The sequence below is a fragment of the Cyanistes caeruleus genome, chromosome 19, assembly GCF_971803275.1.
Source record: "Cyanistes caeruleus chromosome 19, bCyaCae1.hap1.1, whole genome shotgun sequence".
Taxonomy (NCBI): Eukaryota; Metazoa; Chordata; class Aves; order Passeriformes; family Paridae; genus Cyanistes; species Cyanistes caeruleus.
This window is the reverse complement of record NC_141719.1, coordinates 4626269-4652221: the sequence shown is the minus strand read 5'-3', so window position 1 is coordinate 4652221 and position 25953 is coordinate 4626269. Positions and strand designations below refer to the sequence as shown.

General features: G+C 58.0%; 1 protein-coding gene across 8 annotated transcripts; it reads right to left on the bottom strand.

Moving 5' to 3' along the window:
- Positions 1-666: 666 nt before the first annotated feature.
- RNF157 (ring finger protein 157) lies at positions 667-24971 on the bottom strand. Of its 8 annotated transcripts, XM_086856694.1 has the most exons (21): positions 24755-24955; positions 19607-19725; positions 15621-15709; positions 15046-15192; positions 14389-14506; positions 14224-14290; positions 14024-14067; positions 13590-13637; positions 13255-13326; positions 12586-12745; positions 11985-12097; positions 11456-11694; positions 11263-11371; positions 10954-11065; positions 10345-10544; positions 10150-10215; positions 9811-9859; positions 8216-8326; positions 7523-7618; positions 3481-3521; positions 667-3061 (listed from the first exon to the last, which is right to left on the bottom strand). In XM_086856694.1, exons 1-20 carry the CDS (start codon positions 24840-24842, stop codon positions 3481-3483), a joined length of 2088 nt encoding a protein of 695 aa, XP_086712820.1. In that variant the 5' UTR covers positions 24843-24955; the 3' UTR covers positions 667-3061. The 8 variants fall into 8 exon arrangements, with proteins under 8 accessions (XP_086712820.1, XP_086712823.1, XP_086712824.1 ...); XM_086856697.1 differs by lacking the exon at positions 7523-7618 and having other exon boundaries at positions 24755-24967; XM_086856698.1 differs by lacking the exon at positions 7523-7618 and having other exon boundaries at positions 15621-15682; positions 24755-24917.
- Positions 24972-25953: the final 982 nt, after the last annotated feature.

The following is a 25953-nucleotide window of genomic DNA, read 5'->3' as shown; positions in this document are numbered from 1 at the left end:
TCTGTCCCCTGACTGCTGTTCCAAGAGCTTTAGCAGAGGCCAGGGAGGGTTCCCTTTGAAGGATCTGACCATCTGCAAGCCATTCTCCTCCAGCTTGTTCAGTCATGTGTTGGACACGATGATCTCAGAGGTCTTTTCCAATCTGATTCTGATTTTGACTCTAATTTAGCTGCAAGTTGCTTCCCCCCACTATCATCAGCCCCTTCTATGAAACCCAAATTATAATCCCCCTTACAGCCCTCCTCACCTTCAAGACTTCAGCTCCCAGCACACATTTTCTTCCCCACCCCTGGAGGGATTTCTCTTGCATGAGCTTTGTTGCTCCTCTTCTCCCCCAGGAAAAGTTCCCCCTCTGGGTGTCCTCATCCATCCCAGCACTGACAGGGGCCACCCACACCACACACCAGGAAGATGCCTCTACTCTAGGCCAGACTCTTCCTGCAGAGCTTTAGTTTGCATTTGCTCTTTCTCCACCCTGGCAGGAATTAGGATAGTTGGGAATGCAGTTTGGAAGTGTTTTAGGACATTTGAATCAGCTGGGCTGTTTTGGAGAAGGTACCTGTGTGACAGGTAAGTGGGTCTTCCCAGCCAAAAAGGGTTTTTACACACCAAGCCCCCCAGACCCCGACTGCCCTCACCCTGCAACCACAAAATGACTCTGGACACTTTGTCGACGTAAGATACCCTTTATTAAACATACTCTTAAAATCCAAAACATGCTCAAAGCAAAATCATAAGCAGCAGTCTGGTTTCCTTCCTTAAATCCCTGACACGTGGGTCACTGGAACAAGCGAGACAAGGGGCTGTCACCTTTCATCCCACGCTGTGCTGGCAGCTCCTGCCTGCCCCTTATCCCTTCTGGGTGGCCAAGGACGGCACTGGTGTCACTCATGCCCAAATCCCGTCTCTCCTGTGCCACCCAGAGGATGGATTCTTTGCTCACAGCCAGGCAGCAGCGCTGCTCGGCCTCAGCATCCTCTGGGCTCCTCTCCATCGCAGCCACGGTCGCTCTGAGCGAGGGGCAGCGCTCACCCACAGCCACCCCAGGTCTGTGGCCATCTCGTGAGCTTGTCTGGCTGCTCCTGCAGCCCTGGGGACACCACTCAGAGAAGCCAGGAAACCCTCAGGGTCACTCCTAAGTCCGCCTCATTCTGCTGGCAGCCACAAGCACCATTGCACCCTGTGCCAGGGTGCCAGGCCAGCTGTCTTTGTCCCCTTTGAAACCATGAGGAAGGCTGGGCTGCGGTAGATGAGATGCCCCTGGAGCATCAGCCCAATTTTCTCTCCCCTGCCCTTGTTGGAGAATTAGGGAAGAGATGGCTGCCATGATTTTCTTAGCATGATGGTGAACCTCCAAAGCTCTCCCTGTGAGGTGCTGTGGCTCCCTGGGCCTGGGACACCCAGTGCATCCCCAAATGGGGCACAAGACTTGTCCCCACCACTTCATCCCTCCCTGCTGTTTGCAGCTCCCACCTCACATGCCACAGGATGGCATTTTGGAGATCAAGCAGCCAGCCCTGGGTTCCCAGGGAGGAATTTGGGAGCTGTTGAGTGCAGAGGAGACAGCCAGCCCAGAGGAGAGAGCAGTGGGATGGCTGCCTCCAAACCCACCTCTGGCAGGACCCGCACTGGGGCCGCAGAACAAGCAGCTACCGTGGCCCTGGCTGAGAGCCAGGCAGAGAAAACACCCCCCAGCCCCCAGAAGGGCTTCATTCCTCTTTAGGAGCCACAGCCATCACCAGCACAGCCCATGCTCTGCCATGGGGATGGCACTGGGAACCTGCTTCTCACACACACCTCTCCAGGGACACTGCTTTCAGTGCATGAACACTAAGGTGGCTTTGCAAAGAGGAGGTGGCCTTTGCTGCCACAGCCATGTGACAAAAACAGGTGGCGAAAAGGAAGGCTCAGCTTCCCACCCTGGGCTGCCCCAAACAGCTCCAGTGCTCAATAGATTGGGCTGCAGGGTCTGATGTGATTTCCAAGCGATTTCTGACTGTCCTGATGTTCTCTGGAGTAGAGCGTGGCCTCTGCCAGTGGCCCCACCAGGCCCCCAGGGTCTGTGGCTTTATCTCTCTTCCTTTACTATCCCTGTGTATCTGCCCTTGGAACAAAATCCACTTATGCTGCCAGCCCAGTGCTGGCCAGAGGGATGGGGATGGGCTCCACACCCTCATCCACCCCTTGCTACAAAGTGTTATGGGAGGGCAGGACGGGTGGGATGGGGGCGACACTTTTGGCACTTGTTCCAGAGCCCTGAGCTCACAGCAGGGCGGAAGACAGAGAGGATAAATTATCAGTGCCCCTGGAGCAGGCTGGCAGGGCTGGGGGGTGGTACCAGGCCTCCTGCCCACCCCTGCCACCCTACTGCAGGCCCTGGGGAAAAGCAACCTCAGGCCCAGGAGCCCAGGTGCTGCTCAGAGGGAGAGCAGGAGGAGGGAGAGCTATGAGGGCACCACTACTGCCAGTGCATCAATGGGGACATCCCATGGCATGGGGACAGCACACGGCAGGGCATGGGCCAGCAAACCTGGGGGGGGCCGGCCCCCCATGAGAGTCACCAGCTCATGTACCAAGGATTCCAACCCCAACACTCACCCTTGAACCCACACCCCTGAACATCATCCTCCCACTGTCCCAACCCTCCCACATCCCAGAACCCCCTCGGTGAGGTGACCCTGTCCCATCTGCTCAGGAGAGGAGCCTGGGGGTGTGAGGTGACCGGGGGGGCAGGAGGGGACCCCAGCCCGTCCCTGTTAGGGCTGGAGAATGGGAAGGTGCTAATGGGGGGCTCCAAAGTGACATGGCTTTCAGCCCCCACGGAAAAGTCGAGGTTACCGTCTTTTCTTTTGAAAATCAGTCCTGGTACAGCCGAGGGGTGGAGGTGGCGATGCCCACGGTGCCCAGACACCCTCTGGGTGGGCAGGGGGGTCTGTGCCCCCACCGAGGCTGAGCCCTCACACGGGCAGGGCCCACGGTGCCTGCTCCGGGTCCCGGGAGCCGGGGGGGTGGCAGGGCCAGGTCTGCTGCAGCCCCACGTTGTTGTTGGCTGCCTCTGGGCCTGGGGGGAGAAAATGGGGTTAGGGGCTCCCAAAGCCCACTGGTGCACTCGGCTGGTTTATTCACGGGGGATACGATTTATTCTCCCAAAGTAACGCCCACCTCCCCAGCCCCACGTTGGGTTTTGGGTGCAGTGAGGGCTGGGGGGGTGCCCGAACTCACCTCTCCAGGCCGGGGGAGCCTCTTAAACCCCCCAATTCCTCAGGAACGCTGAGGGCCAAACGGGAAGCACAGCGCGACCACCGCTGGGTTTAAATAACCCAAATGAAGGGGGCTGCCTGTGCCCCCTCTGCCCAGCACATGCAGGTGCCCAAGGGATGTCACCTGGGCAGTGACGGGGCCACCAGCAACGGGTGACAACCCAGCTCCAACCCCCCGGGGGACGAGGCGGGCGCAGCTCTGGGGGTCTCGGGGTCTCACCTATTCCTCAATGTTAATGGGGCAGGAGTCCGGCACGGCGGCTGCGAGGCAGGAGAGACCAGAAGGCACACGGTGAAGGCAGGAGCGGAGGTGGCTCAGGGACACGGGGACATGCACACACGAGCGAGCAAACGGGGTGACCGGCGGGTCTGGGGGGGCTCACCGCCTGCCAAGGGGTCCGGGGAGCTGTGCCGGGCACCGAGGGAGGGGTCCCCATGCGTGGAGCCACCCGGGGTTTGGTGCCAAGGGGAACTTGTGGGGTAGCTGGGTGCCCACATGCCTCCTCTGCGGCTGCAGGCTCTCGGTTCAGGCAGCAGCCTTCAGCTGGGACTGGGTGATGGCAGAGCTCAGCCCCTGGCTTGTGTCCCACCACCGAACCCATCAGAGGCTGCGTGGTGCCCTTAGGAAGGGGGTGCACGCTTAGGGCAGCTTGCTGCATCCTCCAGAGAGGTTTAGCCCTGTGGCCAGGGGAGCTCTGAGGCAGAGGGACTGTGTGAGCCATGCCAAGGCCCAGGGCTGAGGCTTTCTCAGAGGGAGAGCAACAAAATCCTGCTGCCTGCTGATTTATGGGAGGTGACAGCTGCCATTTCGACTGGCTTTTCATGGCGAGCTCAGGCTGGAGAGCGAGGCATGTTAAGTCTGCAGATCCCGGAGGGAATGGATAATTAAACAGGACCACACGTACATGCACACGGAAATCCCATTAAGAGCTTGATATTGCCTAAGTCACTGCAGTGCTCCAGAGCAGAGACCCAGCTCTGCTCAGTGCACCCTTGTGAGGCTGCCGAGGAGCAGGGCTGGGGCAGCAGGACATGGTCTGGCTCTGGAGCAGGGTGTCAGCCCTGTGCCCACCCACCTCCCACCCCTTGTGCTGCTGGAGGGGTCTCCCCTGCTGTCAGCAGCTGGCAGACCTGCCCTGGGCAGAGCAGCTCCCAAATCCCATCCTGGTGAAACCCAACCAGCTCTCCCGGCCCACTGCTCATGGCTCAGAGCATCTCTGGCTTTAAACCAGCAAGAGCCCGCAGGGGATTTCAGGTTTTCTACAGCAGCCTTCCAGCCCCCCCACCTCAGTGCCAGCCTTTCTGGCAGATGCTTTTCCCCAGTTTCTCTTTCCAAAGCTGTTTTGCCATCCTTCCCCTGGCAGAGGCTGTGGCTGTGGCCAGAGGATGCTCTGAACCCTGGAGACAGCCCCTGCAACCCTTGCTCTGCAGGATCCGCACAAGGACACGGATCTATAGGTTTAGTTAAACCTCATGTCCTAAAATCCCTGGGATGGGGACTTTCACCTCCTCCCAGTGCTCTTTCCCAACAGATTGAAATCTGCAGAGATTTCAAAAGAAACTTTGAGGAACCACGTCCCTCGCCTTTGTCTATTACAGAGAGGACAAAACCATCATTATCAAATGTCACCAGCTTGGAGACTGTCCTAGATGTTGACTCTTGAACAGCACAGATCTCAAGGGCCAGGATGCTACTGCCTTCCCCACAACCAGTGAATGGGGTTGTCATGAACTGGGTACAAGCTCTGGGAAATTTTATGAATGATACAGCCAAAACAAAATCACAAAATATGGAACACCCCCAATCTGTCTTACCATGAGCCCAAAGGATTGTAAATTTAAAGACACAATACTGATCTTAGCTCCTTATGATACAGAATCTGACTGGACCATAGAGGATTTAAGGGTGCCCATCATACCCTCCACAACTGCTCCAAAAACTTCTCCAAAACCTATACATTTCATATATATATATATATTTGTGTGTGTGTGTGTGTGTATCTATATATATGTAAGTATGTATATGTATATGTATGTACATATATCAAAATATAAAAATATATATAAAAATAAGTTATTTTTATAATTACTATAATTATAATAATTATTAAATTATATATATATATATATAACCTATATAACATTTCAAGGTCAAATTGGTTGAACAACAACAAATATTGTTTAATCCTAGTCCTTAAAGAGATTCAGACCAATATTTCTGCTATCAGACCAAAACATTCATCTTTTACTGTTACCTCCTCTACTGGGTGGTTTTCCTGGCTTTTATCTCACACATCTAACTGATATATTGGGAACTGGAATAGGACTACTGAATAATATCAATCTTCAAACTCTAACTGATCAATCAAGTGCAACCATTAATTTCAACACTACAGATCAGCCCTTAAGGTCTTCCTTATCTGCTCTTGGGAACGCACAGTAGTCAGCTTCAAATACCAAAAATACCCAAATGCTAATGACCAACTGGCTGATGGTCTGGGAATTGCCCAAAGCAGTGTCTTCAGCACTCAGCTGTATTCCAACTCAGTTGTGGTTACACTCTGCCAGTGCTGGGATAATCACTGAATGGGAAAAGGGACTTTTATTCATTGAAATTTGAAAGGGCATTTCAATCCTGGCGGTCTTTAATCAAATTTTCTTATGTCCCCATCACTAGCAAGGTCACAGCGTTTGTCTTGGCAATACACAGTGCTTCTGTACATAGCAAGAACCAAATCCCTGTGGTAGGAACAGGATTAGATCCATTGGAGCACTGAGCATGGGCTTTTAAGAACCATCATACACATGCATGGCAAACCACTGGTGTAGGTGGTTGTGTGGCGAGAGAATGGCAGGGGTTTATATGGGAAAGTAAGATTTTGATAGCCTAACCTGTGTGTTTGGACACAGAACTGTGGCTATCATTTTGAAATGTCTCCTGACCATGACCCTGAATCCATCCCAGTACCCACAGGATAAGGGTGTGTGTGTCTAAGAACCCCTTGTGACAATTTAACAGTGGATGACACAAAGACACAGCTTTGAATCAGTGCATTTGTGATTTCACCTATAGAGCAGGGTGTCACTTCAGCTGCTCCCTACTGAAACTGCACCAAAATGTTAGATGTCTTACATGACACTTTGTCTCCAACCCCTACTGGAATGGACATTATCCCAGTTAAAAACTGCTGGAACATCCTGACCTACACAAACTGGTGCAACAACTCAAAAAGGAAAGTCAGAAATCAATGATTGCTGTCTGTTATTATGTGGGAAAAATGCCTTGTGTCCTACAGCGAGTGAAAAGGGGTGGAGAACATTGTGTCTGCCATTCCCAGGGGAGCATGGACAGCCCCAAAGCCCCAACCCTGCACCTCCTCTGCCCCTGGTCCCAGCACAGGGGGCAGCCCTCTGCTTTTCCCCACAAATGCCGAGGCTGGATCACCCCTCTCATGCAGCACAGCTCGTGCCGAGGGCCGCAGCTGCCGGACACATGGACAGGTGTGGCGGCCAAAGGATGGAGAGGGCATCCTTGGCTGGGCCCAGCCCAGGGACCAGCTCCTGCACCCCAGCCCAGGCAGGGGACAAGGCCAGTGCCCACCTCACAGCAGAGCAAGAATTTGACCCTGTGCCAGAGCCATCTGGGCTGCAAAGCTCTCCCTTCCTCATCCTCCCCCCAGCACAACCAAGAGGGATGCAGTCAAGGATGGCTTTGGCCACTGCCACAGCCAAGGGATGCTTTGCCAGGCCCTCCAGCAAAGCAGAGGTGCTGCTGGGACACCCCCAGCTCCCTCCCCATTCCCTCCAGGCCAGCAGGACTCAGCCAGCTGCTGACAGAGGGTGATGGGGGGGACACAGGGCTTTTGTGGCAGGCTCCTGTTCCTCCCCAAGAGCCTCAGCCGTGTTTCTCCAGCACAGAAACCAGCAGGAACAGGCAAGGCAGCAGGAGAGGAGGCTTTCCCAAAGGAGAAGGGGAGAAGAAAGGATTTTGCCTCTCTCCAGTGGGTTTCACCCACTCTCTTGGCTCTCCAGTACCTGCTGCAGGTCTGGGACCTGCCACAAAGTCTGCTGAAGGGGCAAGGCAGGGGCAGAGTTGCTTTCAGCTTGTCCACAAATGTATTGAGGGAGACCCCTCAGAGGGTGTTGGCTTTTTGGCTCGTTTCCCCACACACAGGCTGAGGAGAGCCTGCAGGTCTGGGCAGGGTCCCCAGCCCACTGCCCCCTTCCACACAGGGGCCAGGGGTGTTCAATACATTTGTCACCTTTGGGCAACTCTGGGCAGGGAAGGGGCACAAGCGTGGGTGGAGAAAACCGTGTTGGCACAGAGCGAACATGAACTTTCACGCAGACGGAGGAGCCTGGGGGGAAGGAAGAAAAAAAGGGGGATGGAGAGAAGCTGGGAGGAAACAGAAATGGAAGGAGGGTGGGGGAAAAAGCATGAAGAAATGGGAAAGACAGATGAATGCTGGGGCTCTGTAGAAAGGTGTCCTGATGGACACACCCCATCTCCCTGGCCTTGGAGGAAGAGGAGGACAGGACAGGCAGTTCCTGCTGTACAGCTGAACTGCCTGTGGATCACATCCCAACTCAAAATATTGCTGTGCCCACCGCAAGCCTTTACCAGGCTACAGCAGTACCACACAACCACCATCCTAGGGAGGTCTGGTGCCTCCTGGAGTGCCAGCAGCCCCTAGCCAAGGGACAGAGAATCCCAGCAAAGCTGCCTGGGGATGTCCCAGTCTGGACAGGCCACCCTGACCTACGGGTGGTGACGTGTCTGGTGCTCAGCCCCACAGAGGGACGGGTGGAGGGGTGCAGTGAGGACAACCTGGCCAGGATGGTGGGAATGATGGTGATGGGAGAGGAGGGATGGATGCAAAGGGCTGGGGGGATGCAGGGAAGAGTGGAACTGTCCCCCCCCACCCCAAGTTCATGTTCAGCAGACGGCCACTCACCAGGTAAGCAGGCCTCAGAGCACAGTTTATTGTCCAGCGCTTTCACGTGTGCGATGCCCATGTCATTGTTATTGTCACACCTCAGACCGAGGAAAGCGCCTGTCCTCGGGCCTGGAAGGGAGTTAAGGCAGTTAACTCGGCCGGGCTGGGGCTCGATGTCGCCTTTTTAGCACTGGGGGGTGGGATCTCTGGGGCTTTTCCTCTCCCCTCCCCAGCCTCTTTCAAAACAAAAAATGACATAGAAAGGATGCATCTGTGTGGGAGCGGGTGAAGAGTGGACAATAACGCCTGGGCACGGCCCAAGCTGCTCCTTTCCTCACAGCGGCCGCATCGGAGGGCAGCGGGACAGCGACGATGCGGCCGCGGGCACGCGCACGAACCTGCCAAACAACAACCTGCCAAACCTTCCCTCTGGCACAGCCAGGCTGTGGTGGCACCCATCACCTCCTGCAGGAGCCTCTCCAGCACCAGCGGTGCAGTGAGAGCTGCGTGGATGCCGGGAAGGGGCAGTAGCTGGATGCGTGGGGCAAAAGAAGCCGTAGCCAAGCTTTTGCAGGGGGGGATGGAGGCTTTTGGGGATGAGGGGGGTAACTCTGCTTCTTAGCATCGCTTCTACAACAGATCAGCCTCCAGGTTCTTACCTGCATCCATCAGATGCAGGTGACTAAACCTCAGGAGGGATGTTCCCAAATGTGCCAGTAGCCCTGCTGAGAACAGGCGCAGGACTGTGTCCTAAGGAGAAAGGCCATCCTGCTCCCAGAGCTGTTGGGATGCCCGTGGGTGTCCACCACAGCCCCTGGTTGTTCCTGTTTGTTGTTACACTTGAGTCTCCCCATCAGCATGAGGCTCTCTGCAGGTCAGAGGCCATGATTTGGAGATGGGTGTTCCATGGGTGCTCCATGGGTGTTCCATGGGTGTTCCTGCTTTCCAGCTTGGCTGAGTATCTGGGTTGGATGGGGAAATAGTTTTGTTCTATTTTTGATGAAAAGAGACTTGGAAATGTGGGAGAGGGCACACTGTGGGCCTCCCTATTGCCCAAAAGCAATCCAGGGCAGTTGGTGGCCAGTGGTATGGAGGTGACCACCTCTTTCCTTGGCTGGCTGAGCTCAGGGGAGGAGGCAAGAGGAGCCCTCGATGTGTGTATGTTGACTTGTGAAAGCACATTGAGGACAGGCCAAAGAAAGTGAGGAAAGCATCCCAGGGGGAACAGCTCTGCAGCCCCTTCCTATGGGAATCAGCCCAGACACTGATTTCTACAGGGGAGAGTTCCAGAGATTTGAGAAAAGACCTTGGCGAGGGAAAAAGTGCAGAGAGAGAAACCTCTTTCCCATTTGGCTCGTTGGAAAAGACCATTGGATCCTGCACAGATCACCTGCTCCACGTCCCACACTGAACTCTCTGGGGTCCCTGTGGCTGGCTGGCTCCCCCCACCCCCTGGTGCTCAGCCCCACCATGGGTGTCCCCACTGTGACAGAGGTTTGGCTCCCCCAGAGCCCCCAGGGCTGTCCCTGATGGCAGCAGGGGAGCTGGGGACAGCACAGCACCCCCCACTCACGGTGACAGCAAGGGGGCAACAAGGACCCAGGGCCTTTTACCATCTTCCTGTGTGGGAGAGGCGTCCTCGTCCTCCAGCACATCGTTGCCCTGTGGCACAGGCGAGAGGCAGTGTGTGTTAGCCCAGGGCTGTGCCAGGGGCTGTTCCCAGGTCCCTCTGGGGGAACATCCCCAGCCCTGGGGATTCCACGGAGCAGGAGTGTCGGTGGGGCACAGCCCCAGTGCCCCATCCATCCCCAGGGCAGCTCCTTCCCCAGCCCAGCCCTGGTGGAATGTGGTGCTAGCTGCCCAGCTTCCCCCTCCATGGGCACAGCTGGGATCCCCCCACGGTGCCAGGTGACACCACAGCTCCCAGCTCCTCGTGGGATGGTGATGGTTACCTCGGCATCGCGCTCCTCGGCAGAAATGCTGACAAAATTTACATCTGGGGACTCCACAGGTGTTGACTGTAGGAGGAAGGTGGGAAAGATGGAACAAAACCAAAAAAAGTCTGGTGCCAGTGGTTTTGGAGGAGGAGCTACATCCCATGAGAGAGCTCTCCACCCTGGGCTCCACCAACAACCCCCAGTCCCTACCTCTCCATCAGAGGCTGTGGCGCTTGCGGCCGCAGGTGAGGGGAGCACGTCCTCCTCCTCCTCCTCTTCCTCCTCCTCCGTGCCAGGGGCAATGTAGGAGCCAGACATGGAGGACACGGTGTCGGTGCTGAGCTGGGAGTGCTGGCTCTGGGAGGAGGCCATGGACATGACGGACTGAGCCAGGCTGCTGCTCACGGGCTCTGGGGGAGAGCAGGGGCTGAGGGGGCCGCTGGACCCCCCCAGCCGCTGGTGGGAGTCACGGCACAGCACCCACTAATGGAAGGGGCTAATGAGGAGCTGTGGGGTGCAGAGGGAGGACTGGCTGCGTGCCACAGAGACGTGATGGGTGCAAAGCTACCGGCAGCAGGTCCCCAGGGCTCACAGCCACCAGTTTCTGGGTCTACAAGGTGACAAAGCAGGCATGATCCCCATGATCCCCATCTACAGGTGACAAAGCAGAGAGACGCCATGGGGCTCCATCCAATGTCCATGGCAGGGTAAGAAGGGGCCATGCCACCCCTCTTTGCATCCCCCCACAGTGTGACAGTCCTGAGATCACGATGCCACTCTCCTGCCTTGCCAGCACCTATGAGCCCCTCCATGCTGTACCTTCTGGGGACGAGATGGTGGAGGAGAGGGGTGTCCCAGTGCACGAGGACTGGTCAATGGCTCCTGATGATGACAGGGTGATGTTTTCACTCTCCGGTGTTGCACCACATTCCTGGAAGAGGAGCCCATGGGAAGGATGGGATGAGGGATACTCAGTATGGATGGCCCATCTCTTCCAGGCATCCTTATAGATGGAGGAAGAGCCAGGAGGGGCAACCCCAGGCAGCCTCTCTGGTCCCAAGCGTCCCCCAGACCTGCTGTCCCCCCAGTGCCTCAACTCCTTACCAGCAGGTTTTGGACAGTGCTCACCTCCTCATGCCGGGCTGGGGATCTCCTCCTGGATACCCTCAGATCTGACTCGGTGCACGACTTCTCATCCTCCTCTTCGGGCAGGATGGAGGAGTTCTGCGAGATGGACCTGGCCAAAGGAGCAAAGCAGCGAGTTCCACCCCTGCCCACAGCCCCCAGGGCCCCAGCGTGCCCCCAGGCTCCCAGTACTCACTTGGAGATGCTCTTCTTCAGCTTGAGCCCCGGGGGGCCACAGTCGGGCAGGCGCTCCAGGGGTGACAGGGCCCTCAGGGGGGGCAGGGGGCCATCGCTGCCGTACGAGGGCAGGGTCCCCACGCCCGGGGGATCCCCCAGCGCTCGCAGGGGCAGCGCGGCCGGCGACGGCGTCAGCGGCCCATTGAGAGCCTCCAGCAGTGACACCACCTCGTAACCCGGGGGGATGTTCTCCGAGGACTGGGGAGGGGGGAAGATGGGCTGAGGATCCTCCCTAGGCCATTTTGCTGATCCCCTCACTCCCAGTGGGATCAAAATGCCCCAGGAAGAAGCTCAAACCTAGGGAATGGACACCCTGCCAAAAACCTTTGTTCTTTTTTAATTTTTTTCCTGTAATATCAACCCTGCATTTTTTTGCAAGATGAACTTGTAATAAATAAATAAACCCTGTTCTTCAGAGACACACAGATCCCCAAACATCCCCATCCTGGTGGAAGAGGCCAGGGTCCCACCCTCAGGCAGGCACTGACCGAGTGCTCCTCGGAGTCGGAGGTCTGCGAGGCGATGATGGGGTTGAAGCTGGTGGGCGAGAGCGGGCCCAGCTTTTTCCTCATGGCTCGGATTTGAAGCAAGGCTCGGAAAGCTGCGGCAGCAGAGAAAAAAGTGAGGGGTGAAAACCAGGCATTGAAAGGAGACCTGTCATAAAATGACACCGTTTCTCAAGAGGGGCATCCCCAGTGGGGCTAGAGGGACTGCAGAGCTTGAGGGTGGGAGATGCCAGCCCATTCCTGGAGATGCCAGCCCGTTCCCAGAGATGCCAGCCCGTTCCCGGAGATGCCAGCCCGTTCCCGGAGATGCCAGCCCGTTCCCAGAGATGCCAGCCCGTTCCCAGAGATGCCGGCCCGTTCCCGGAGATGCCGGCCCGTTCCCGGAGATGCCGGCCCGTTCCCAGAGATGCCAGCCCATTCCCGGAGATGCCAGCCCGTTCCCGGAGATGCCAGCCCGTTCCCGGAGATGCCAGCCCGTTCCCGGAGATGCCGGCCCGTTCCCAGAGATGCCAGCCCGTTCCCAGAGATGCCAGCCCGTTCCCAGAGATGCTGCCCAGCCCACCCAAGCTGCCCCCAGCCTTACGCAGCCTGCAGATGGGGCAGTTGTTGGCCTGGTAGCGCAGGGTGTCGGCGCAGGTGTTGCACAGGCACAGGTGGCGGCAGGGCAGGATCAGCGTGTCCCGGACGTCCGACAGGCAAACCACGCACTCGGCGCTGTTGTCGCTCACCTCATCCTCCGCCACCTGCCCGAGGGACAGGAGGGAACTGCTCGGCCTCGGGGGTGCCCGGCCCATGTGGGTGCTCTAAAATACTGGCTGGGTGCTCAGGGAGAGTTCTGCCTGTGTCCATGGGCTGCCTGCTCTTGAAATGCCACCCCTGGGACCACGTTCCTCTCCTCCAGGAGGCTGGGAGGTGAGGCCAAAGGAAACAAAAACCCAAACTTCCACCCCAGTTTTCACCTATTAGAGCAGAGCATAAGGCACATCCCGTGCCTTGAGCCTGATGCTCCACATCTAAGCCACCACCCTTCCCTCAAAGGACCACAGAGGATGGGGGGAAAGCTCAATCCTTCACTTTTCTGCCTCCAGCAGCTTCGATGCCAACACAAAGTGTCCCCAGCCATCACCAGCTCTGTGCTGTGCTGCAAACTCTTGCCCTGAGCGTGTTTCAGTGGCCAGAGCTGGGCTAGGGGAAGGGAAGAAGGGACGAGGGAAGACCCCTGGGATGCAGGCAGGGGGATGCAGGCACACACCTTGGAGTCCTGTGTGTTGTACTTGTTCTCGATGCCGTAGATCTCCTGCAGGAGGTAGCTCACACCATCCACCTGCAATCCCACGGGGAAGGGGTGAGGAGCAGAGACACCTTGCCCAGAGCCCCTGTGGCTCCCAGCCCCCTGCTTGGACCAGCCCTCCTCCCCCCAACATCCAGGGGTTCCCTTTGCACTGATAACCTCAAAATTGCACTCCCTGGGAGGCAGGGGCAGGGCTGGAGGAGGCTTAGGGCTTTTGGGGCTCCCCAAAACCCCTCAGTGCTTTCCCTGCAGGGTGTGCAGGGACATCTGTACCTCAGGGACACCCCAACACTCACCACTTGCTTCTGCTTGAGGGGCTTCACGCAGAAGGTGCCATCACTGTGCTGGGGGGAGGAAGGAGCACATGGGTGGGCAGCCCTGGGCTGCTGTGCCAGAGCACCCACCCAACCTGTGGCTGTCACTGCTCCCTCCCCACTCCCAACAAGCCCATTCTGCAGGAATTCTGGCTTTTCCTGACAGCCCAGCACCAGGTAGCCATGGGAGGTCACACACATTACAGAGCTGGAGACTTGTCGGAGGAAGGAAGAGGGAATTGAGCCCAAATTCCTTAGAAGTGGGTACTTAAAATGAGGGAATGATCCCAGGATTTGAGGAGCCACCCAAAACATCCCCAGCCCAGCAGCACCCGATTCCCAGGGATTCTCCAGGCTCTTGTACCTGGTGGGTGATGAAGGCAGGAGGGGGAGGATGGCCCCAGCTTGGCACTTACCTTCTCAAAGGTGGCCAGCAGCACGTGGCAGTGCCCACTGTGCTCTGCAAGACACAAAGGAACACGCAGGGCTCAGGGGACTTGCAGGGCGATGGGCAGAGCCACGGCAGCAGTGAGGAAACGCAGGAGGCTCTGCCCAGCTGGCATCACAATGCCAGCAAACTGGGAAAGGCCATCCCAGCAAGGAACCCCCTCCTCACCCTCTCCTTCATCCACCACTGCCTGCACCACCATGGGGTACACCTCGCGGTCCAGGTCAAAGCCCAGCTGGAGAGAGACAGGGCGGGCTTGGTGAGATGGAGCAGCGCTGAGGCTTCATCCCACCTCCATCTCCATGGGATGATGTCGGGGCTGGGGGCACCCACCTCCTCCTCGCTCCACTCGGAGGGGTCGATGGTGTGGGAGGGCACACAGAACTGCTGGCACACCCCCCGCTTGTAGTGCACCGTCTCCGACTGCAGGCTGTTGTCCCTGGGGGTGTAGCTGTCCCGTGGGGAGAGGACAGGGTCAGGGCACCGCGGCTGTCCCCACGCTCCTCCTGCTCCCCCCAGATCACCGAGATGCCAGGAAAATGGGAGGGGGTGTGTGTGTCACTCCTCCCTTCCCAGATGCCTCTTGGGGCTGAGGTGTGAAGGTGTAAAAAGGGCTAAAATAATCCACAGGGTAAAGTAAACACAGGGCAGGCAGCACAACAGGGATAGGGACAACTCCACAGCCAACCTGGAGGGGTTTGGGGGGGAAGAATTATTTCCCTGGTCTCCACTGGGACCTGAGGGTAAAAAGAGGGAGCAGGATGTGACAGGGAAGGAGGTGGCAGGGGCTGGCAAAGACCCGGTGGTGGCACTTGGGGGAAACAAGGAGCCCCCCTCCAATGTCAGCACCACCCCTAGCTGTTCCCTGGCCTGAAGAGGAAAGATGCTCAGGGGGCGACGCTCCACATCCACCAGCCAGGGACACACACCAAGCTTGGGGGGACACAGGCCAAGCTGGGGGGTGACACAGGCCTGGCTGGGACCCCTCACCTCGCCACCCCATTGTGAAACTCCTCGGTTGCCTGGTAGTAGATGGTTATGGCCACGCGGGCGTCGGTGTCGAAGGTGAACTCCACGTTGTAGTGCACCTTGGCTTTGCTCACCTCTTCCCCCGGGGTCTTCACCTCCTCCGAGCACCTGGGGGGCACAGAGGGTCCACCTTGGGGTGCTCCAGGACTAATCCCCTTGGCACCAAAAGGGGCTGCTGCCCTCCATCAGGGGACACTGAGGCACAACACGAGTGCCTGGCATGCCCAAGGTCACCCCTGCGGGCTGGGAAGCGCCGCAGACAGATTCCAACCATAATCCCCAACCTCCCGAATCGCCCTGCCGCAATCCCCAGCCTCCCTCCAGCAAAGCCTCGGGAAGGTGGGGGAGGAAGAAGCAGCAAAGAACTTCAAAGGCAGCGCTAAGCTCCTTTAATCCTGCGGCAGAGCCCGTGCCAGGAGGGGAAGGGCGGCTCATCCCTCCAGCCGCAGGTGCCGGAGCGAGAGCAGCCCCGTGCCCACCATCCCCAGAGCACCCAGCAGCACCTCCCTCCCCGGCTCTGGGCTCAGGACACTCACTTCACCAGGCGCAGGGTGTCCTTGCGGATATTGATTAAGCTCCTGAGGGTCTTCACGGGTTCCTGAGGAGGTGGAGCAGCGTAAGGGAACTAGGACGAGAGAGACAGCGGTGAAGGCAGACGCACACAGGGGAATCTGGTGGCTGTGGAACCCCCTGTGACCCAAACCCAACACCCCACAGAGGGAATTGGGGTGGCCTGGGCATCCTGATGGGTGCTGAGCACCTGCAGCTCCTGCTGGCATTGGGTACCAGGCAGCAGGGATGTCCCTCCTCAAGCAGCAAGCCCGGGACAGCAGGGACAGTTTCACTGAGGAGGGGACACACAGAGGGGCTGTTCCTTGTCCCTTCAGCTGGAGGGTGAGGGGGATGTGGGGCACGGGGCAGGCGGCTGCTGATGAGGCAGATTGGATGAGGCTTGGCAGAGAGAGGCTGAAGCTCTCTCCCTGCCCACCAGCTGAGAAAAAACAGGCACAAGTGTCCCTGTTTCCTCCCTGTGGTGGATGGGATTTGGGTGGTGGGATCCCAGCCCCGTGCCCAGAGCAGAGAGCCAGAAAGGTGTCTGGGCAGGAGCAGGCAGGCAGCAGCATCCCTCCTCCAAGCTGACATTGTCCTTGCCAGTCCTGTCTGTCCCCTTGGCAGGGGCTGCAGGGCTCCCTGGGGAGAGGGGACATGGTGGCACCCAGGGGACACCCTCTCCTTGGCACTGCAGTCACCCAAAGGAGACTGAGGGCAGTGAGGAAGGGATGCAGGACCCACCTCCCCCCTCTCCATCTCCCAGGCAGGTTTAGCTCCAGGAGGGATCAGCCCTAAGGCCCAGCTCGTTGGCAAGCTCTCACTGTGTGCCAAGGGACAGCCAGAGCCAGGAGGGTGTCAGGTGCCATCAGGGGTGGTCAAAGAGCCTCAACTGCTGCCTCTGGAGCAGTTGAGGAGAGGGAGTAGTGTCCCATTGTCCCTCACTGAGACACCCACCCCAGTACCAAGGGGACAAGACCAAATTGCAGGTGGCCCTTGGGGATGCCCTGCAGGGAGCCAGACGCCCGTTTCTCATGTCCCTGGTGCTCTCACAGGGGACAACCACCAAACCCAACCTGTCCTCAAAGCCATCATCACCTTTCCCATCCCCAAAGCCCTGCAGAGCAGGATGGATGTGGCTGGGGGACCCGTGCTGGGCTCAGGATGGGACAGGCAGAAGCCCTCAGTGCAGGCACAGCTCTGTCCCATCCCTGCTCCACCATCACCATGGCCAACCTGATCCCACGGGTGCCACTAAAGGCAGATTAAAGCCTAGGCTGGACACAGCTTGGCTGATGGCATCAAAGGCTTTGGAGATGAATTCCCAGCACTGTGGAACTGGGTCCCACTGCTCTCATCCTCTCCAGGAGGGGAAAAGGGCAGCAGAGTCATTAAAGTGCTGTTAACGATCTTTTCTATGAGTCACCAAATGTGCACCTGCAGAATCGAGCACCTGCAGAGTCACCCACTGCAGCTGGAGGGGAGAGAGTGAGAACACGCTCCAGGCTGCAGCTGAGCCATGTCATGACATGTTGTGCCATGTCGTGATACACCCCCTGTAATTCAAACTAATGCAGTCATCCAAAATTGCTTGTTTGCACCTTACTCAAACCAGCCCTGGCAGGGAAAGCACCCATGGGTGCACCCCCCTCCTGCTGCAGGGGTGGGTGACAGAGAAGGGAAGGGGCAGCCAGGTCCCCTGGGTGTCACCCACAGGGGCCGTTGGGCTGGGCAGGATGGGGAAGTGCTGCAGGCAAATTCTGTGCTGCAGAAACCACTTCAGGCTCTCCCATGTGTGAAAAGCGCTTTTTGGGGGTGGTTGTTTGGGGTTTTTTTTTAAATTAAATTTTACAAGCCAGATTTTGCACATCAGAAAGAGGCTATTCAGAGGACGCTTTACATCTCCTCACTTTAAACCACGCTGAAACACAACAGAAAAAAATGGGTAACAGTTGCGGTGAAGTTAAGAATGTCATCCGTGTGCCTATAGCAACATTTGGTGCAGGCCAGCTTCTGTTAAAGTGAAATAAAAAACATCCTCAAAAGTCTGTCTTGGGGTTTTTCTACAAGCAAACCCCAGAAGCTCTGCGTGGGCAGGGAAACCCAGTGGCACATTTCAACAGTTCCCAGCTTACCCTGTGCTCTCGGAGTGCCTCCAGCAGCTTCTCTGCTCCTCTGCCCCTGCATGGTGGCAGCTATTTAAACCAGCAACGCCCTTCCCAGCCCCTTGGGAACCTGTTCCCAGCTGGAAAATCCAGATTATCATGTATCCACAGAGGGGAGAACCTGCACAGCCTCCGGCTGCCCTGCACATCCCTGTGGCAGCAGTGCTGTTCATAGCTCAGACCAAGTGCTCTGCTCACAGAGGACTTGGGACACAATTCTTCTAAGATATCCTGGCCCTTGATCCCCAAGGAACTCAAAATTAATCCCCCACCAAAAAGCAGGGGTCATCTTTAATGTTTCCAGCCCAACCAGGGCTTTCACAGAAGGCCAGAAAGCAAAAGTCTCACAGCCAAGAAGCGTCAGGACAGGACTTGGAGGCGGCAGCAGAGAGGCCCAAGTGTTGCCTGGACACAGGCTTGGACCAGAACCAGCACAGAACCTCCCCAGCTCCTCCCTGAGCCCCCAAAACTGGCCTGACCCAGAAGTCCAGCCCCAGAACTCCCCCTGCTCCCCGGGGAGTCGGGATCTTGGTCACAGCTCTGCAGCCCAGAGCCATCAGTAATTAAACCGGAGCAAAACAATTTAGCTCGTGATGCTGTATTAATTCTCTCTGCTGTTTCCAAGCTGTTCCTTTGCCTTCCCTGCTGCTCTGCTGTCAGGGCTGCTGACATGGGAACTGCTCACTGGGCAGTTTAGAGGCTTTTACTGTAATCAAGAGGATTTCTCAACACGCCGCTGGAGGACCCTGAGTGCTGACTTCTCATTTTTCGGGGAAGCAGAGGGGCTGGAGAGAAAGGCACTGCCCTTGCCCACCCAGTATTCATGTGCTTTGTGGGTGCTCCCAGCCTTGGCTCTGCTGGGATCCCTGCTCTGGCACAGCCCAGGGCTGGACACTTCCCCTCTGAGGGACCACATGATGCTGCCAAAACACTACCAAAGCCAATGGCAAGGAGGAAACAGGAACCCTGCTGGCAGCAGGCAATGCTTGAGAGCTGGGCTAAAGCACCAGGCAAGTTTATCTCGACTTAACAGAAAAGATTTGATGACCTTTAAGTCCTCACGCTGAATCTTTTGAATGTTTGACCTCCCAAACTCCTCCAGACAGTGTTGGTGAGTTGTCCCACTGCTGAGAGACACCCAGATGAGAGTGGGATATCACTCCCAGGTTGAACCCCTGCTCTCATTTCCTCCCTTTCCAAAGGCAGCAAGCACAAAAACCATCTCCAGGTGCCTGGGGTGTAGGGACCCCCCTCCAGCCAGGTTTCCTTGTGCCCTGAGACCAGCTGGAGCTGGCAGCACCCAGCACTGCAAAACCCATCCATGCTGTCCCCAGCCCCAACTTACCCCTGCCTTTTTACTTTTATTTTATTTCTTTCCCTTTCTTGCTAGAGCTTGGGGAGAAATTTCATCTGTTCCTGTCCAAGCTGCTCTGCTACCCTGAACCACACCAGCACCTCTGTGTTACACTCCACAACATGTGCCCTCCTGTCTGGGATACACCTCCTGGATGACATGGGGAAGGCAAGAGAAAATGCAGCTCTTGAAGAGGGAACGAGAAAGAAGTTGGGTTAAATCAGCCCAATTCCCGTTCACCATTAGTCCTGGATAGAGGACAGGCTGCAGCAGGAACCCAAACCTTGGATGAGCCACCAGAGGATCCACTCAGCCCGCTCCAGGCAGGCTTGGCTGGCTGTGCCCGTGGAGGGGGACAGCCAGCAGCCTTGTCCCGCACACACACGGCCAGCACAGGTTTGGGAAGGGGGTGCCTGTGCTCCGGGCCCCCCAGCCCCGGGCCCCCGGTACCCACCACCACGGGCCGGTTCCCCAGGAAGTTGAGGTCGCTGTTCTCGCCGAAGAGGTACCCCTCGGGGTGCGTGGAGTCGAACTTCTCCCCTCCCATGATGAAGTGGTTGGCAAAGTAACTCCCTGAAATGAGAGCAGAGAGAGCTCCTGAGCGGAGCGGGAGGAGGGGGCTCCAGCCAGGATGGAGAGGCACAAAGCCACAGGATCGATGGCTCGGAGGTGACTTTGTCCCCAGGGTCACCTTGCTGGGAGCCTTTCTGGCTGAGCTCACACGCTGAGAGCCCCCAGGCAGGCAGAGGCTGCCAAGGAGCCTCACTCCCTGCCCGCCCTCCCCTCCTCCTGCATCCCACCCGCTTCAGCATCGCAGTCCAAGCCTGGGCACACAGGATGGGGAGAGGCTGCTGCAGGGGTCCAGCCCCACGGCAGTGCTGGCCCTGGGGGCTGCTCCATCCATGGGATTTAATAGTGCCTGGTCCCCTTTCCCTGTCTGGGAAATCCCTGTGAGCCCCAGTATGAGCCACCCAAGGTCACCCTGACCTTCAGCCATCCCCGCACTGGCAGGAGCAGCCGGATCCTGGTGCGTGAGGAGGAAGAGGAGAGGGCTCCTGGGGCGGCAGAGCAGAGCTAATCCTGCCCATAAGCTCATGCCCCGAGGAGGCGGGAGAGGCAGAGGCACGGCCTGACCTGCCAGAGAGCCCTGCAAGCCCCGGAGGAGCCAGGCTGGCCCCCACATCCCTGGGGATGCTGCGGGGAAGGGCAGCACAGACCCGGCATACAGCCCTCAAAACAGGGCTGCTCCTGCCCAGAGCCTGATGGCACACACCTGGTGTGCCACCCAAGGCAGCGTGCCCACAGCCAGACACTGCCCAGACTGGCTCCAGCAGCCACCAGGAACGCAGCTGAACCCAGTTCTGTCAGTTCTCAGCCTGCAGCCCTCCCTGGGAAGGGCTCTCCTGCAGGAGTCAGGATTTTGGGGTCCTGTAGATCCTCCAGGAGTTCAGCACCTGCCCTGCAGAGTGCTCCACATTGCCCTGATGAACGCTGGGCCAATGACCAGGGTCCCTTCTTCCCTCACAGAGCCAAAACACCAAATGTCCCAGCCCTGAGCTGGGAGCAGCCCCCAGGTCAGGCACTTCTCCACTAGAGGAGAATTTCCTCCAGCCTGGCCAGGAGCCAAGTGGTGCCTGGTCCTTTTCTGTGAGATCTGGGCTGTGTGGGGAAAGCATGTTATGGCACAGGCAGGAGGGTTGGGAGAAAAGGGAAAGGTGGAGAGGGATGGGGCAGCAGCAAGGGGTGAACAGAAGCACCAGGATTCAGTCAGACATGGACACAGAGTCCTGAATCCTGACAGCCACAGGGACAGGGTTTGGCTTATAAAAACTCCAAACCCACCAGTACAGATCCATCTGCACCCCTCTCAGGGGACACCCCAAAACCAAACATTTGGAGACCACAGATAAAGGAGCTTAAGCCTGAGCAGCAGCTCTGCTTGTGGGTACTGAGGTCAGAGCTTGCAATCAGCTTCCAACAGAGGCACGGGCTGTCCAGGGCTGGATCAGGCTTTAATACTGCACTGAAACCCGAAACAGAGCCCAAAGCCCAAGGGGAGGAGTAGGGGGGTCTAACTCCAGGCTGGGAGGGATGAGTGGGTCACACAGCTCTGCCCTGAGGCCCCGTGGCACAGGGATGCCCAAATGCAGCCAGCCCGTTAGCAAACGTCGACCATCTATTATTGATGCCTGCTGCTTTCAGGTCCCATTTTCCATGTACATAATTTATAGGCAGCTCGCCTGGAAGGACTCAGCCACGTGGAAAAAAAAAACCCAAGAGCAAAGTGCCTTCAGAGCTGCCTGCAACAGCACAGCCAGGGGAGAATGGGGCCATCCAAAGCTTTTCCTGACACTGACTTGGAGCAAGAGCAGGAGACGGCAAAAGAATTGCATTTAAACATGGAGAAAAGCCACCCCAGCACTAAGAAAAAGCTGGAAAATGGAGCACAGGCTCTTTGTGATTTGCCCAGCCATAGTTTAGTGCACGGTGGGGGCTCCTGCAGGATGGGCAGAGCAGGTGAGGACCGTGCTGCCATCACCCAGTCTTCCTCCCAGGAGTATCCCTGGGAGCTGCAGGCTCCAGCACATCCCCCAGAGGCTTCAAGTCCCTCCTGGCAGCAGGCAGAACCAGCTCTGTGCTCCCTCCAAGGAAAGGTCCTCCTTGCTGTTAAACAGAGGTGTGAGTCGAGCCAGGTTTTCCAGGGAAGCAGCAGCCCAGGAAAGCCCAGGGCGTTGGCAGGAGCGTGCCAGTGACTCCCTGGACATGGCCAGGGGGCAGAGCAGGAAAGAACCTTCCCAGCCACAGCCACCTCATTATGGGCTGAGTGTAAATCCCACACCCACTCCTGGGGAAGCAGAGCCAGTCAAGCACAGCCACAGCTTGGGGAGGGCTGCACGAGCAGCTGCTGGAAAAGGGGAATAAACCCAAATTGCCTGAGGTTCCCAGCAAAAAAAGTCATTGTGTCCAGCACATGATGTACCAGCACATCTGCTGGTAGCAGGACACATCTGGCACCAGCTGCCAGCTCCTCTTCCCCACGATGCTGCCTTGTCCAGGAGGCAGAGGAGGGTGAGGACCCTCGTGTGTGCTGTGCCCTGGTGTGCAGTGACACGTCCTGCACCGTGCCCCAAGCCATCACTGCCCTGCTGGGCTCTGCTACTGCAGCCTCTGGCTCTCCAACGTTACAGCCTCACTCTCCAAAGCTGCTGAAACAGAAAAGCTCATTCCCAGCTAATCCACACACTCTGGTGAGGGGAGCAGTGGGATTGCACAGCCTGTGGCCAGCCCAGACGGGTGGCACAGCGCTGGCACAGGGACACCCTGCGGCCACGGGTGCCAGCACAGGGTGCTGTGAAGGGCTGGTTAAAGGCTCTGGGTGCTTCTGCCCCTGGGCAGCCCATTATTTAACTCCATGCTCTAAAGCGGGCAGCCAGAGCCAGCAGCAGCCGGAGCTGATGCCAAACCCTGTCCACAGCACTGCTGCGTCAGCCCTCGCCCGCCGTGGCTCTGCCACCAGCTGGGATTGTGCCCCAGGACTGGGGGTGTCACTGCTGGATTAACCCCCGTGCTCCTGCCCCCTGCCAGGGCCCTGCTCACAGTCCTGTGTGCCCTGGGAGAGCTCAGTGCCAACCTCAGCTGGGGACAGGGGCTGAAAGCTGGCCCCAAAAGCCATCCCAGTAGCCAGGCAGTGGGCTCCATCTACAGCCCCCGCTGGCTCTCCCTCCCACTGGCAGCCATGGAAGTAAATCTCAAACGTTGCTTAAAAAATTATAGTTTAACTAATCCCACTGAGATCTCATCTGGAGGGGATGGGACTCCCAGGATGGGGAGATGCTCAGCTGGGATAAGACACAGCTGCCCAATTCCCACTGGCCATCCCGAGAGAGCCTACAGCCCAACAGCCAAAGCCACATCCGCAGAGAGAGGGAAATGCCCCGAGGTCCCATGAGATTCCCCTCCAGGACCACATTTCCAAAGCCAGTGGCTGTTTCCAGGTGGTTTTTGAGGTGGGGGAAGCGCTGCTGCCACAGAGGACTCAGCTCTGCTGCCTGGCACGTCCTCCCTCGGCTGCCAGCAGCGCTGAAGGCAAATCCCACTCGGATTAGAGACAAACCAGCCATAATCCCCCAGGGCCACCAGCCTGCCCTTGTCTCAGTGCAGATGGCTGTGTCACCTGGGCACCTCCTGCCCCTCTCCTGAGGACCCTGGGCAGCACCAGGACCATCCCCCAGCTCTGCCCAGAGCCCAGCAGTGGGATCAGGCCAGCTGAGCACAGCCAGCAGCCCCAGGCTCTCCCTGAAAGCTGGAGTTAAGCATCAGCCTGGTGACCTCTGTCAGCTGAGAGGGCTTTGGAAGTGCTCTTACACCCTCCACCCCTTCATACCCAGATATTCCAAGAGCCCCTAAATAAGATGGGATCTCAAGGGAAAAGGTTGTAATGCATGGAAACACCGTCCCTACAAAGAGCAATCCATGGATGGGCTGGTCCAGCCTCACCTGGCATCAAAGTGACTGAGGCCTTGAAACCATGAAAAAAGGGGAGCAGGGGGAGCCCTGCAGGAGGCCAGGCTGTCAAGGATCAGCCATCTCCAGCCAGCTGTGCAACCTATTTTAGATTAAAAGTAAAAAAAAAAAAAAAAAAAAGCCAAACACGGCTTTTCAGGACAAGCACAGCGTTTGTGTTGGCTGTAATTCTTGCTAAGGAGGTCTTTAGTTGTAATTAGCAAGTAATTTGTCACAGCACTAACGATCCGAGAGTTTACCTTATCCTATTAACTACCAAAATAGTTACCTATTAATAATATTTAGTGCTGCAAGGACCCTGTGCAATCTCCTCAGATGCACGCACGGTGCTCCGGGGCATCAGCCACCGGCGCCGGAATTTCTGCGGCTCTGAAGCGCCAAGGGCTGGACCCCAGCATCCCTCCCTCCCTCCCTCCCTCCCTCCCCAGCCTGCCCCCCTCGGACACCCGCTCAGCCCGGCCCTGGCGGGGGAAAGTGAGGCACAGAGGCGGATTTTCCAAGGTCACGCACAAGGTTTGAGACAGGGCCGGATTGGGGAGGATGCATCAGCAGGCAGCCTCCAGGCACGGAGGGGAGCGGGGAAGGCGCAGGCTGCCCACGGCAGGGGCTGGGGTGCTACGATGGGGCAGAGCACTGGGAAGGAGGGATCCCCTCCAATCCCTCCCACCCCAGCCTCCCTCATCCTCCCGGGAATTTAAAACCACGATTTTCCCGAGCAGGCAGCACCGGAGTAACCGGCTATAAAAACCTCCTCCGGAGCCCGCTGCCGCAGACCACGGCTACAGAAATAATTATAACAATAATGTCATTAAAGTCGCGTCAACTCGGCCAAGTTTGGGAAGCGGGGTGCGCTGGCAAAGGGGTGCCCGGAGAGGAGTGCCCCCCATCCCTCCTGACGCAGGGTGCCCCGCACCAGACCCAGATTTTTAGGGTGCTCCCCCTGTGCGTCAGCGCTCGCTTTGGGGTGCGCAGGGTCACCCCCGCCCGGAGCAAGGTCGTGCCCGGTGCCCGCCAGACTCGCTCCTCTCTTTCCCTCCCCATCGGCGGCACCGGGACGCGAGGCCCCCCGGGAGCTCACCGGATTTCGGGGGGTATCTGTAGACGGAATTAGCGGGGATATCCACTTCCTCCACCCCTGCGTTCTGCCGGCTGGTCAGAGCCCCCATGGCCGGGCCGGGGCTCAGCGGGCTGGGGGCGGCGGGGAGTCCTCCCGCCCGGGACCGGGACCGGGACGGGGGCCGGGACCGGGACTGGCGGCGGCCCCCGCCCGCAGCATCCTCCGCTCGCTCTGCGCCGCGCCCGGCGCCGCCTCCGCGGCACCGCGGGGCTGCGACACTCGGGGCGGGGCCGGCACCGGCTGGCACGCCCCGACCCGCCCCGGCTCGGTCCAGCTCGGCGAGGAGGCGGCGTGCTAGCGCTGCCTTCCCGTGCCGCCCTGCCCCGCTGAAGGGTCCCTCCTCAGGTGCCACTTTCCTGTCCCCCCGCGGTGGCACACGCGTGCTCACAGTGCCACCCACCCGCCATCCCCCGTGTCGCTCGGTTGCCTCCGGTAGCGCTCAGCGGCCCTCCTGGCCATCATCTGCCACTCTCAGCCACTCCCCAGTGACTTCTGTCCACCACGGCCCTCCCTCCTCCCGTCCTTGCCCCCAGTCCCGCCAGCTGGGTGGCACCGAGCAGCAATTCCAGCTCAGGGACCCCCAGGGGCAGGCTGGGCATGGCCCCTCTGTCCCTGCACCCCCTGCGTGTCACTGGGAGGAGAACAACCCCACTTTTCCCAGGATTTTGTGCAGCTGCTGGCACAGGGACTGACCCCCTCCAGCAGCACCTCAGGGGTGCTGGGGAGGAGCCAGGTTAAACCCCCCTCCAGTGCTCATCTTCATCATCCCCATCTTCATCATCCCCATCTTCATCATCCCCATCTTCATCATCCCCATCCTGCCTTCCCAGCTCCGCTCCACACCGGGAGCAGCTGCATCCACCGGGCATCTGGAGGCAGGGAGCGGCCTGTCTGCTCCAGTGCACCCCAACAGATTCCCCCAGTTCCCCCAGCGTTATACTGGGAAGCACCGGTCACCTACTGATTTTCCTCTTGGACCAAAGAGGAGGGATGGACGCTTTGAGCGCTCACTTAAACCAGCCGGTGATTAATTAGTCCGGCAGCGCCAGTTAGTGGAGGATCACATGATTTTGATTTGAGTTGATAACACGAGTGCTATAAATATCGAACGGGAGATGTGCAGGGAGGCGGATCAGCTGCCCTGATGTCCTCGGCTACTC

Coding starts and splice junctions, on each gene's coding strand:
- RNF157 (XM_086856691.1), bottom strand. CDS start 24,842: ATGGGGGCTCTGACCAGCCGGCAGAACGCAGGGGTGGAGGAAGTGGAT. Junction 15,193..15,620: donor GACACCCTGCGCCTGGTGAA/GTGAGTGTCCTG, acceptor TGTGCCCCCCAG/GTGCTCGGAGGAGGTGAAGA. Junction 11,066..11,262: donor CCCCAGCCCGGCATGAGGAG/GTGAGCACTGTC, acceptor CTCCTCTTCCAG/GAATGTGGTGCAACACCGGA.